This window comes from Emys orbicularis, chromosome 6 (genome assembly GCF_028017835.1).
Source record: "Emys orbicularis isolate rEmyOrb1 chromosome 6, rEmyOrb1.hap1, whole genome shotgun sequence".
NCBI classification, from domain to species: Eukaryota; Metazoa; Chordata; order Testudines; family Emydidae; genus Emys; species Emys orbicularis.
In genome coordinates this window covers 127558408-127572836 of record NC_088688.1, presented here as the reverse complement: position 1 = coordinate 127572836, position 14429 = coordinate 127558408, and the positions used below count along the sequence as shown (strand labels likewise).

General features: G+C 40.4%; 1 protein-coding gene across 1 annotated transcript in view; it reads left to right on the top strand.

The window, feature by feature from the left end:
• Positions 1-14429, top strand: part of PCGF3 (polycomb group ring finger 3) — a 76630-nt gene that overhangs the window by 42276 nt on the left and 19925 nt on the right. The window contains exon 5 of the mRNA XM_065406773.1: positions 12965-13082. Within this exon, the coding sequence (XP_065262845.1) occupies positions 12974-13082 (109 nt within the window). The 5' untranslated portion in view covers positions 12965-12973. The remainder of the gene's footprint in view (positions 1-12964; positions 13083-14429) is intronic.

The window sequence follows — 14429 nt, the reverse complement described above, 5'->3', positions numbered from 1 at the left end:
CTTTGATTCCAGTTTGGCCTCCATGTTCCATCTCTTAGGGGACTGCTTTCCTTTCCCTCTTCAGATTTGGTATATTATTACTTCTAAATTTAGTTTTACAGGTGCTAGAGATGCCAATCCCTTCCAATTTAAATCTATGCTGCTTCCTCACCCTACTGTTTTCCCGTCCATTTCAAGGATGACTCTGAAACTGAGGGAAAGTGTTCTTCCTACAATTCGGAACAATAGAACCAGGTTTTGGAGAACTTCACAAGAATAGGTTTCTTCCCCCTTATGCACAAAAAGAAAGCAGAGTCAACCAATTTTAGTGCAGTGAGAGCTCAGCAACTTTTTTCAAAGTAACAGCTATAATCTTTTCCTTGTTTGTCAGGATTGGTTCAGAACTCTCAAACTTTGGGAGGTTTCACATTTCTCCACCGTGGCCACAAGTATGTACCTTTAGTTCAGATTGAACAATGACCATTCCCAGTATAAACTGCTTCTGTTTGGGTCAGTAGTGACTCTCCAGCTGTTGACTAAGAGTCTGGCATCACTTGCTATTAAGTTCCATTGTCAAGGTCTTCAAGAACCCACCTACTTGAAAGACTGGCTCACCGGAGCTCAGTTTTGCCAAGGGCTGACCTATGTTTCAGGCTTCCTGTTCCCTCTTTGAACAATTTGGACTCAGATTAATTTCAGGTCTATCCTGGAGTTTACAAAGGTTTCATGATTATCAGAGTTAGAAAGAGTTACCGTAGAGTCCAGAGTATCTTTTTTTGGTCCACAAACCTAGATTACAATACTAACATATGTTAACTCTCATGACCTTGGGCACTTGCTCCTTTGCTAGGATAAGAATAAAAGTTTTCAAGTCCAACCTTCAATAGTCACTAGATTATGAAAATCTTTGGCAAAATGTTACATATTGTTTGGTCTATCTGGGAGTCTCTGCTGTTGTGGACTATTGCTTAAATCACCTTAAACAGGGCGTAGGGATGCAGGTGTATGTTTCTCCCATCCAGATTCCCACCATGACAATTAAAATATCTCAGATGCAGTCTAGTATGTTTGCAGTGCAGGTCCAGACCCTGAAAAAGCCAGAATTTTCATCCTCATCCTACTTCAAGTTCTTGCCAAAGCTAGTGTTTGACTTCCATTTGAATCCTATGCTGCCAGTCTTCTAAGACAACAGTGTATCTAGTGTGGCCACACTACATTAATTGATCATAGAGAGTTGTTAATGTATACTTGGATTTGGCGAAGGAACTTTAAGATTTTCCTAGGTATTCACTGCAGTTAGAGAGAAGTCCAAAGGGTAAGAAAAGTCAGTTCAAATATTGCTTAAATAGGCTGACATGATGCCTTAGTATTTGATTTGCTGCTGCTAGGTAGGTGTGAACTATTTTTATTGTGCTTTGTCTTCATAATTTTAAATAATTGGCGGGGTGCTTAGTCTCTGGATGGATACTTTTTATTTATTATAAACAGAAAATATATAACTGCATTTAAACTTCAGTCCAGGTAAGGATCCAGATACTTTTTGTGAGCACTATAATAGCTTGTCTTAGAATGTTACAATATTCAGAAATTGTGAGATGGCTATATGATGTTGAATGTATACCTATTATTCAGCACTCCCTTTTCAGTGTCAAAGCTAGATTGGATTGCTTGCATTGGTTGAGCAATCCTCTACCAGCTCCTTAGCCTCCCTCCTTTGGAAATTGTTGCTGCTTGCTGATCTCCCACAGCTAAGATGCTGTGGAGGTAGGAAGATTGGGTTTGTGGAAGCAGTATGTTATAAAAACCCCAGGTCTATCTGAGAAGACTGACTGGGTCATTAAAAAGACTAGCAGACCCATATCAGTGGAAAACCTGAGAAGACAATGGAAAACCCCAATCACTAGAACATTGACACCTAAGAAACAAGGACCCAGAGGGAGGAGCAGGAAGCTCAGCAGAGACCCCCGGCTTGAGAGCAAAGGACTAAGGTTTCAGGTGGGGGTGGATTTCTGGAAGAAGCAGGCTGCTGTCTACTGGGACTGAATAAGAAATTCAGAGACAGAGCCTGAAAATGGAGTTCATTACTGCTTGGCTGGTGAATTGATCTGGCTTGATTGTGCATTAACCTTTATTTCTCTGTGCTAACCTAAGGATTTCCAGTGCTGTGTTCCAGTTGACTAATCAATCCTACTCTGTTTTGAAAACACTGCTTGGATACTTGCAGAGGTGAAGGGGTTCCTCCAAGAGACCGTTGATAAACTGGGGGCATATCACAGAGCCTGTTGAACTGTGAGCAGCACCATTGAGGACTTGCCCGTTGATGAAACCAATCTCTTTAATGAGAAAACAGTCTTTGCACTCATTAAATGTCTCCAGGAGAGCCATCTGGTCTCTGGGCATTTATATCCTGGCCCTGAAGAGGAAGGCAACACAAACAAGCATGCATAAGCCAAGGCCTCTTCCCCAGCCTTTCTATCACCAGCAACCATCCGATTCGCCACACAAGCATCAAAGGGTGCGGGCCAAGGTGTGCAGCTCCATCCACCTCAATGACAGTCACCCAACCTCATTCACGTCTAAAGATTCCCTTTGACAGGACACTTGAGAGATGCAACCTGACAGTGACGCCATCACCATCTGTTTCCAAACTCCTCTTTTGGCATCCATCTACCTTACTTTGCCCACAACTGGAATGCTATAACAAAGGACAAGTGGGTACCAAATATCCACTTAGAAACTCAGAGGTGTAGCCATTCTCTGCCTCCTCCAAAACCCCCTCCAGGCCCATCCTCAGGGACCACTCTCCCAAGGAGATCCTCCAGCAGGAAGTAGAGACTCTCCTTGAGTGAGGAGCTGTATAGTAAGTGCCACCTCAGCATCAAGGGAGAGGGTTCTACTCAACTATTTCATAGTTCTCAAGAAAAAATTCCGCATGGTTTTGTTGGTATCAGTAATTCCATGCACCTGCCCTCAATACTATACACAATACATAATCAACTTGGGGAACTGACTGCTATAAGATATTTCCTTTTGTTCTTTTAAAAATTTGTTGTCTTTATATTATTTGAACCTTTGTATATTATTTGAACCTATATTTGTTGTTTTTATATTATTGAACCTTCTCTTGCATTATGAGGGAGGATGAATAAGATACAAATTACTTTCTGTATATCAGTAATTGCTGTACCTCTTCATGTCTTCCTTATTCATTTCCTCTCTAAATGAAACAGTGTCTGGCCTTTCTCGTGCAAATCTTGTAGAAGTCATTCTTTAACTGGCTCAGAACCCCTCTGTCTGCTGTATATTTTTGAGACTGTGTGACCATAACTGAAAACAGTGTTTGAGGTGATAAATCAATGATAGTGTTCTCTGTGTATACTAACACTTTGTTCCTTTATTTGACTGCCGACGTGGAGCCATCCACAGTAAGGCCGAGGTCTTAAAAACCAGATTTTTAAAGTTATTTAGGCATTGTTCAGCTCAACATTGCAAGGCCTAAGTCTTCTCTTCAAAAATGACTTAAGCATTTAGGAGTCTAATTCTCACTGAAACTTAATGGGACGTAAAGCTTGGTCTACACTACAAAGTTAGGTTGATGTGTGTGTCTGCATGTATGGTCTAACACTCAATTTGTCCCCTGGCCAATGTAAGTGCCTTTTCACAGTGACACAGTAAAACCACCTTCCCGAACGGCATAGAGGCATGGTCGACCTACTGAAGTCGACATAGTGCGAGTGTAGACACTGCATGACCTCTGGCAACCCTAACAGCCCTCCAAGCTGTCCTACAGTGCCCCATTCTCTGCAACAGTGTACACTGTTGCGTGTTTGATTTTAATAATTTGATTGCTAAACAACAGGTTTAAATGGTATTTGTCAAGGCTAATTCTCCACTCTGGCACTTCGAGAGCAGAAGGTGGGGGCCACTCCAGGCTTGTATTAAACTCTCAAGGTTACAGCTGTTCTCTGACCTGGGATTTGGTAGATGCTGCCACCACCCAAGTGCAGAACCCCTTTGAGAACCCAGGAAGGCACACTTGGGAATTCCTTCCTGTGGGGTACCCTCAAGCCCTCTCTCCCCCTCCCCCCCCGTGGAAGAGCTGAGAAAGAAGAAGAAGGGGGATAAAAGGAAATCAGCTGTTGCCACCAGCTAATTAATCAACATATGCCCAAACCTCTTAAGACACAAAAATCCAATTCTGTTCTTAAAAAAGGTAAATCTTATTGATAAAAAGAAAAAGAAAGAAAGAAAATACATCTGGGAACTCAGGCTATTGCTAGATTTTAAAAGAGCAACTACAAGGATTAAGCACCAAGCATAGCTTTCTTGAGATCCAGCTTAAAGGTTACAAGCAAAACAAAAGCACCTGGGGTTAGCACAGAGGAAGCCACAAGCCATAATGAAATAAAAGGGATAAACCTAATCGCGTATTCCTAGACATTTCCTGATCTACTTACATATCTGGGGTTTTAAATGAGTAGTTTGTAGGTATGATACAGATGATTTTTTCATACCTGGCTCAAGCTTCTTACAGCATAGCTGCTGCCCTCTCTGCCTCTCCCCAGGAGAAGAGACCGACAAAAGGGGAGTCTTTTTTTTTCAATTTTACAAAGTTCTAGCCTTCCCATTGGCTCTTTTGGCCAGGTGCCCACTCACTTCCTTTTACCTGTGCATAGCAGTGAGACTTTTTAACCCTTTACAGGTAGAGCAATTACAGAACAGCTATTAAGAGGGATTTTATAGCTACTGGCTTGCTGGGTGTCCATAAAAGGGAGCTCCCCCCCCCCTTCATTTATCTTAGTATTATGTAATCAAAGATTATCAATCAGAGATTAGTACAGATTATACAGAAAGAATAGATATATTACCGTGGGATGTGAGGGAAGGAGCTGGCCTCTGTCTCTCTCACCTCTGTAACTGGTGAGGTGCTGACAGTTTTGCACTCCCCATCTAATTTCCAAAACCCCTCTGTCTCTTTATAGGGTCTGAGACAAAGAAACCCCTTTTTGGAGGGAAAAATGCTTTCCCACAATTAATTTCCACTGTGTCCTATTTTGATGTTTTCTTTTTACCTAATTACTTCTGGAATTTCCTTTATCTTTGGGTTACATGATTGATAAAATAAAGGGAGTTTATAATCAAGTCATTATTACTGATAGCTGTGACAACCAGTAATTCTTACTGAGTTAACATAAACATCTTTCATTGGATCCTTATTTTAGCCATTACAGAAAACATCTGCAATAACAAGATCCTCCGCAATCAAAGAACATAACTAAATCTTAGGCACCCCTTATCAATCACTCAGCCTTGTTTTTACAGTAGAACCTCAGAGTTACGAACACTAAAATGTTACGGTTGTTCTTTCAAAAGTTTACAACTGAAACATTGACTTAGCACAGCTTTGAAACTTTACTATGCAGAAGAAAAATGCTTTTAACCGTCGTAATTTAAATGAAATAAGCACAAAGAGTTTCCTTACCTTGTGAAATCTTTTTTTTTAACCTTGTCAAATCTTTCCCTTTATTTTTTTAGTAGTTTACATTTAACAAAGTACTGTACTGTATTTGCCTTGTTGTTGTTGTAACTCTGGTGTTCGTAACTCTGAGGTTCTACTGTATCATATTTCTGTAGTTTGAGGGGGGTCTTTCCCCTACACATCTATTTTTTCCCCACAGACTTGGTGACACCAGCCATCATAAAGTACAGCCCAATAATTGATCACATGAAATTCCTGACTACAGGTCCCTCCCAGATTAAACAGCAAAACCTTGGCCTTAAAAGTCAAACATGCTCTTTGCTAATACCATAAAGAATAATTAATAGGCAAATGAATTTAAGATATAAAAAGGAAAAGAGGACTAAAAGGGTTAATATTTACTAACTGGTATGAACACTCTGGTCACAGTTTTAAACTCCATTGCGCAGGGGCATAGGGGCTGGAAGCCATCCCCCTTTAAAAGCTTCTGAATGTTTTTAAAATGCCTCTTCCGGTTGCCCAACGTGGTGAGCACACTTAGCAGCTCACCCTTGTTGTGTGCAATTGCCCAACTCATGTTGGCTGCATGCACCAGATGCATCCCTGCCTGGAGTAAACAGGAAGTATTGGATCTCCTGGGCCTGTGGGGAGAAAAGGCAGTGCAAATACAGCTGTAGAAATGTGGAGACCTATGAGCAGATTGCAGAGATGATGCGGGCAAATGAGTACAGCAGCAGTATCAGGTGACTGTGAAGGAACTTTTCCAGGGGTACCCCAGGCCTGAGAGTGCAAGTATAGGTCTGGTGTTGTGCTGCAAACCTGCCGCCTTTACAAGGAATTGGATACCATACTTGGTAGAGACCCCACCAGCACTGCATAGACCATTGTGGATACCTCAGAGGAGTCCAAGACACAGACCCCTGGCATGAACTGTGAGGAGGGGGAGATGTGGTGGAGGCTCCAGCTATGCCATGAGCCAGGATCTGTTTTGAGACTGAACAGGCAAGAAGCATTACAGGCCATGGCAGCTTCGGGATGCCAGTAACAGCTGTGCCTTTGTGGTGCTCAGGAGTGAGATATCAGCTGAAATAACCACTGCCTGTGGAAAATAGTGCCAATACTCAGTGCCATTGTCCTATATTCCTACCCATGGAATAAGGACTGAAATGTTATAGCTTTATGCAAGAGAAAATATTTTCCCACTCTCTCCCTTCATGGGCCATGCTCACCATGCTTGGGCAGGAGATTGATGCTGTGCTGAGGCCTTCCGAAGCTGCAAGGTCAATAAGAATTTCTTATTAAAAAGTATTTATGGGAATAAGGGAAGGGAGTTTGGAAAATTCTTTCCCTTTCTATTGTGACTGGCACCACTGGATTTAGTCTCTGTTCTTATCAGCAGCTTCTGGCATGGTGGACTTGAGGGATGTCCCTTCCACACTCAGAATGGCTGACCATGATGAAAAGAAGAGGACTAAGGAGGATGTGTGCTGTGAGATCTTTCAAGCCAGTGCTGCATCAGATTGTGAACAAGGGCTTGGAGGGCCAATATGACTGACAGCATGGAGAAAGGCAGAGAGGATAGGAAAAGACCCAGGAATCCTAGCAGGACAAAAAGAGGGAAATGCACCTGGACATAATGGGTTTTCTCAGGCTGCATACTCAAATGCCTGCAGACCCTAGTTGACCTACAAGTCCAAAAATGTTGGACTCTACCCTTTGCAGTCCTTGGAAAACTCCATGGTCGCTGCTCCCTACACCCCCCAAAATACCACGTGTCATCACAGACTGCATCCTTACTCCTCCTACTCCACGTGGGGGGACAGCAAGGAAAACCACACCTTTGCATACGCTAATCTGTGGTTTACACAGCTCAGTATATCTGTAGCCATAACAGACTACATTTGTGCACTCAAATGGACAAAATTATTTGTTCTTCTAATTTTAAATTTTTATCTCCTTGATTTGTTAGAAACTTTAACAGTGTGTGGGTGGGTGGGTGAGGGGAGATTGGTTTTCTGCATTCCCCCCGCCGCCCTCCCCCCCCATTCTATAAAGTTCTATTTTTGGGTAATTTTATTATCTTTAGTAGTTCACAACAAATATTGCAGAATGCAAAGTTAGTCAAAGCATACAGTACTTATAAATACACACCAAGCACCAAACAATTCATAGCTTCAGGAAAAACCCTGTCATATTTATGAATGTACAACAAGCACTACACAAATCAAACAGCATCCAAAGCTCTAGGCACAAAGAACATTCCACTGAATTTTCCAGCTTCAAAATGATTTCCCACTGACCATGTTGCAAGTTTCCAGAGTGAGATTGCATCCACTGTCAATGCAGCTCTCATTCTGCTGTCCCTGTGCTGGAGGGCTGGGGCGAGCTCTGCACACAGATCTGGGAATGTGGCCTTTTGCATCCTAAAGTGCTGCAGCCGCTGCTGCTGCTTGTTGTCCCATACCTGTGATACAGTCAGTGCTTGTTTCTCAGGCCCAGAAGCAGTGCTGCACAGTCCGCAACTGCTTTTTGAATGCCATCAGCAACCTTGAATTGTCTTTCGCTGTGTCTCTCAGCAAGCTGTCCTTGGAGAAATTCTCCTGTCCTTCATTGCTGCAGTACTACTTGCAGGAGAATCATCCGGTATTTGCAACGTTCATGCGAATAGTGCAGAACTCTGTAAACTCCATGCTTGTCACAGATAGCAAGCACCAAAAAGTGCCGTGTGGCTTTGTCGGCTTTTTAAAAAGTGGTGTCAAAATTATGGGATATGGATGGCATTGTGGGATTGAGAAAGTTGCATGCTGGGAATTCGACTCCTAGGTCCAAGAGATCCCTGGGCAAGCCATTTCTATCCCACAATGCGTTGCTTGTGCTGGGCAGTGACAGGTGGCACATTGGGATACCGACCTGTGGTAGCTGTATGCTGATGTGGCTTGCGTCAACTGCAGTTTGTAGTATATCCTTAGGCTCTTAAGTCAGTTAGGAGTTGTGATGCTGAGCTGAGCAATGCCTAAATAGTTATAAAAAATAGGGCCTAAGTGCCTAAGAGTACGTCTATACTGTAATCACAGGCTTTAACGTGGGCTGTAGAACCCTGCCCAGAACACTGGGTAAGTACTCGCGTTGCTAGTCTGTGCTGGGATCTGTGTTGCTGCATTTTCACTGCTGTTTTTAGCAGCAGTAGCTAGATTAAGGTTAGTGTGGGTATGCCTGCCTAAACTGCAATCACGCCTCCTGATTGTGGTGCAGACACCCCCTAAGTGACTCAAGCCGTGTGACGCTGAGTGGAGTAATGCCTAAATACCTTTAAAAATCTGGGCCTAAGTGCTTAAAGGTGATACTGAACCCAGTAATGTGAGTAGTTGGAATTATTCCTTCCAATGTGCATTAATATGCATTTATTAACATTGAATTTACCATTATGTCCCCATTTATCTACCTTCCCTCTGTACTACCTCAGTCTTCTCAGGTTTGACTAATCTAAGTAATTGGGATCTTCATAATTTGACAACTTGCTGCTCACCCCTTGTCCAAATATTTACAAATATATCTGGCACTGGTTGTAGTACAGAACTTTGAGGCACACCACTGTTAACAGTTAGCTATGTTGAAAATTGAACAAGCACGTCTACTCTTTTTATTCTCTAGCCAATTTTTAATTTCACAGTACTCTTTTGTGAGTTATCCAGACTCCTTGAAAGTTCTAAGAAAGTTTGTCAACCAGTGTTGTTTTCTAGTTTTGTTAACATGCTCAAGGAATTTTAATGGATTGGAGATGTGTAGTTTTCCTTTACAAGAAACTATGCTAGTTTGTTCTGCTTTCTTGTTCATTCAGGGGTTTATTAATTAAGACTTCCCTTACCAGAACAAGTGGTAGCTGTGTTAGTCTGGATCTGTAAAAAGCGAGAAAGAGTCCTGTGGCACCTTATAGACTAACAGACATATTGGAGCATAAGCTTTCGTGGGTGAATACCCACTTCATCAGACGCAACCAGAACAGTTAGTTAAACTATTAATTCATTCCCAGGTTTGCTCCTGCTGCTTTTTTTTAGATATGGCTGTACACCCTTTGGTACCCTCTGGTTTTCTGGTATAATAGCTGATGTTAATGAGGTTGCATATTTTTGTTAATATCTCAGCTGCTTCATTCTTTAGCTCTTTCAGACCTGGTAGATGTGTAACACTTGGTCCTGGTAGCCTTTTGCTAGCTAACTGCTCAAATTGTTCTAGCACCACTTGTTGATCTTTCAGTGTTTTGATAGTAGCTCATCTTTACAATGTGAAGAATTCCCCCATCATTCTCTAGAGAAGGTAAATGTTTTTGCCTCAAACTTCACCAGTATTTTTATCCTTATTAATTACTCTGTTTACTCCTTGCTGTTTCTGTGGACTCATCAGTTCTTTGGCTAGATTCCTACTAAAATACTTAGTCATATTTGTTTTTATGCCTTTGGCTGTTTGCCCTTCAAATATCATCTTAGCCTTCTTAACTAACATGTTATCTATTATAATTTATACTTTCTATGAGCTTCTAGTGTTGAATTTCCATTTTCTGACTGACTCCTATTTGGCTTGATCAACTTCTTGAAAGTTGCCATTTCACCAAACTGTTTTTTACGTTTCCACCGTGTTTAGTGATATGTGTGCCTTTGATTATTGTATGGCTACGTGTAAGTTTACTTGCACTAGTTTCATTTGGGTAGCTTAATCATTTTTAAAATGCCCTTTTCTAAAGTTTAGTTGTCACCATGACAGTATGATTCTTCCCCTTCCCCCCCAAAGATGTGTAACCTAATTCTGTTGTGATCACCATTATCTAGTGGTTTAACAGTAGCTACTACTTGTACCAACTCTTGTACATCATTTTAAGAATAAGTCACAAATAGTCTGTCCTCTTTCAGTTCTGTAAACACAGCTGTCTTCTATGCAACAATCTTTTTAATGAGACTCCTACTATCTATGAACTGCTAAATCTTTCAGTTGCTTGGAAACTAAGCTAGAAAATGAATATTGAAATAGGAGTAATCTATGCTATGGAATTAGGTTCTGACCTATCTGTTATATAGCACAAGGTAAATGCGCTTTTGGTGCGTCCTTAACAGCTAGTCACTACTTCATTTAATTATGAAACCTTAGAATTCCATACAACACTTCTTTTGTACATTTGTCTTCTCAGCCTTAAGAATTTGAAGTACTTCAAGTTTTTTCTCATGTCACATGCTATGTTTTTACAGTGCTAGAGGTGAAATGCATTTTAGTAGCTTAAAATAGAGGGTAATGTACTTTTTTCAGTCCAGTTACTCCTCATATTGGTTCAAAAGCTTGGTTTCTGCTGGCCCATCATGTTCAATTACATACTTGAATTAAACAGAGGGAAAGAATAAAAAAGCAAAGAGTGTAAGGTAGAGGTTAAACACTATCTTCTTGCTGTATCCAAATAGGAAAGCTTGCATGCTCTGAAGAACTTCATTCAGATTATGAAATGTATTCCAAAATAAACTAAAATGTGTAGTTCTGAACCACTGTCAATCATTTTGCTGAAAAGCAGTTTGGTGACACCTGCAGTGTGGGAGCTGAATGTAACACATTGTAAAACCAGTTTTTCTCCCTGCTTTAATGTTCCATCATTTTATTCTACCAATATATGTTCCTTTGTAGCAAGAATGTGTAAGCAGGTGGCTTCTTTACCATGCTTAAAATTGCACAGATTTTAGCAGGTCATAGCTTGGCCCTTTCTGGGTCTGCTGTTTAAATAAAAGGAACTAAAATGATGCACAGAATTTAGCTTAAGCGTTTTCCTCAGACTTGGTTGCTTCCCATATTCCACCTTGTGGGCTGCTCAGTTCACACCCTGGGTCCTTTCTACAGAGCCAATCCTTGCTCCTTAATATTTGGCTGGGGCTAACAAACTACTTGCATCAGGTCAGCAACGAAGTCCCATTTTTCCAGCGGGATCAGCTAACAGCAACAGAGGAGATAAATTATACACTAAGTGCTCATGTTTTGAAATTTTGGAAAAGATTAGTGTGTTAAAATATTCTAGGGGCCAGCATTTAAATCTAATTCCGTATATGTTGCTTGTGTACTGTATGCTTATGGAAGTAAAGGGATATGGAAGCTATATAGCGTTGCGTGCTGTAGTCTAACTTCAGGTATGAGCTACTTGTTTGTGTGAGAGCCCTTAGTTTAACCAACTTTGTTTAGCTGTTTTTTGACAAAATGCATTATCGTAACCGTTTACTTTGTTTTCTTGTGAAGTTTTTCCACACAGTTCCAACAAAATATTTCAATTTTGCAACAAAATCTATGTAGTGTTAAAAAATTGATCATGTTCTCTGAATCCAAAAGCTAATTTTTAAATAAAATACAGGTTATCAGAAACATTATGGTGAAAGGTAATACTAGTGAATTACAAGTGTGGCTCTCGGGCTTCAAGTGCTCTTGATAAATATCTGTCATCCTAAAATGGTTTTAAGGGTGAAGTACAAAGTTCTTAAAATTTCAAGCAGACTTGTTGGGATTCCAGAAGAGGAAAAAGTACATACCTATTTCTTAGTTAAAATATACCACTACCTATTTTACAATCAGAGGCATGTACCATCCCCTAAAAAGGCTTTTGCAGATTTCTCTTTGCTCTGCAAGTGATATCAGAAATGCCACGAAAAATGGTTTGAAAAGAGCTAGTCTTTTTTAAAATCCCTGTCTTCCTTTCCTTTTGTTATGGTATTTGTGATCTCCTTCACCTTGGAAGGAAAAAAGCATTCAGTTCAGATTTCTTAGTTTCATAGGAGGTAACTTTGTTGGTATAGAGCTAATTTTATGTTTGAAGTCATATTTTTTCTTTGTGAGAACCTAGTTTTAGCTTTTAGGAAAACCATTTCAGTTTACTTTACAGCCACTTTATTCAAATACAATTTTTCTTCAATTTCTAAGTAAAGTTTTAACTATAGGGAAAACAGGCTATAAATACAAAGTACAACTCGATAAAACCTCCTCCTTTTGATATTATGCTCTGATGAACTTTCTTCAGGGTCCTCTCTTCTCACTTTCATATGCTTTAATTATTGGCTTGAATGGGATTACTTATATGAGTAAAACAAGCAGGATTTGGCCCTAAAATTTAGTCTTTTTCGTCAGTAAAGGAGCTCTGTTATGCAACATGCTGGCATAACTTAGAAGAAAAACTGTTAAGATCAGAATATCAAACTCCTTCTACTTGCTTACGGAATCTGAGCTATATTAATGTAGTAATTACCAATCCCTCTCATCCACATTATTCAAACCTCAAAATACTGTAGGTCTTGCATGGTTTGTTTCACTGCCCATTTTTATCAGGTAAATCCTTTAAAATTATATAATACCCTTATTCCATACATAAAATGCCTGGGAGCCTGAAGTTGCATATTGATATCCGTAATACAAATTATTGTAATTAGGTTACTCCAAAACTTGCTACGTAATCAGTACACCTGGGATGCTAACAATTGTGTGTTTCTTCTACAGACACCAAAGATGCTGACTAGAAAGATTAAACTCTGGGATATTAATGCCCATATAACCTGTCGTCTCTGCAATGGATACCTTATTGATGCTACCACTGTAACAGAATGCTTACATACCTGTGAGTATGACTGATTCTATAGCATATTAAAGAAGATTAATGTTTTTTTACTTCACATACTAGATACTTCAGTTTTCAGTTGACGTTTAAAAATCTATTGTGGCTCTGCCAAAACAATGCAAATTTTGGTATATACTTCACGTTTTAAGCAAAAATTATATTGTCTCATGAAGAGAACAAGAGAAGCAAAACCATGAGCCCTAGCACAGTATAATAAATGGAAGTGGTTTTAAAAAAATACCTTGCACTGATTTAAAAAAGTAGTAGTTATCTCAACAGCAATAATCAGACTGATTTTTCACATACGCAATATTGGTAGTTTAAAAAAAATTATCGTACTAAATACTTAGTCGAAAATTTATACTTCAAAATATGAAGACAAATGCTAGAAGGACTTTGAATTGTAACGAAGTTGTTTTGAAAAAAACAAACCTTATTCTCTGGTTATAGCGTCTGTTCAGAACTCACCCTGGAGTGAGACAGGCAGAGGTCCCAAATTCTAGAGTATACTATAGGCAGTAGCAGTCATGAGTGCTAGTCCCTTCTCCCCAAACTTGTGGTCACGCCCTACCCTTACAGTAACCGTAACTACTTGCCTTTAAACCACCTTGTCAACTTTTTCTTCAGTTACCACTCTAGCTCTTTGTCCCCTCCAGCTTTGGGGTGATGCAGTATCTCTTTCTAGTGGTTTTTCTCTGCTTTCTATCTATTCTGATTATGTTTATAAGGGCCATCGGAGAGCGGTACTAGGATTAAACACCATCCAGTCTTGCCACCCTGTCCTGTACTAGTTTTTACTTCTCCCACCCCAATGCAAGAATTTGGTTGCAGAGGCGGCCAGGGCTGTACTGTGCCCCATAACCCTGAAATGTTGTGCTGGGATCTGTTCTGATGAAGAGGTTGCCAGTATGTTGCTGCTACTCTTTGCTTCATGAATTACCAGTCTAGTTTTGGAACGATTCCTCCCTGGTGGAATGAGTTGAATGGTTTTTTTGCTGATCCACCTAGTACCAAACTTCAGCAATGCTATCACTAAAAGGACTGTGTCTAAATGGCTGATTGATACGATCTGCCAGGCCTAAGGCTAGAAAGTCATGTCAAGGCTCATTTGATCTGAGGCAGGAAAGCCTTTGCTTGCCTGTAGCTCAGAAGTGTGCATGGCAGGCAAGCATGTTCCATTCACATAGACAAGGCATACATGTGGTCATTGCTACATATGCTTGCCAAGCACTATTTCTTGGATTGGGACTCGAGAAGAATACAGTTTTGGGGTGACAATCCTGCAGAACCTGTATCTGAAATAAGAAAGCTCAAATCTCCAGCCCCTCGAGCTTTTGTGTTTTCAGG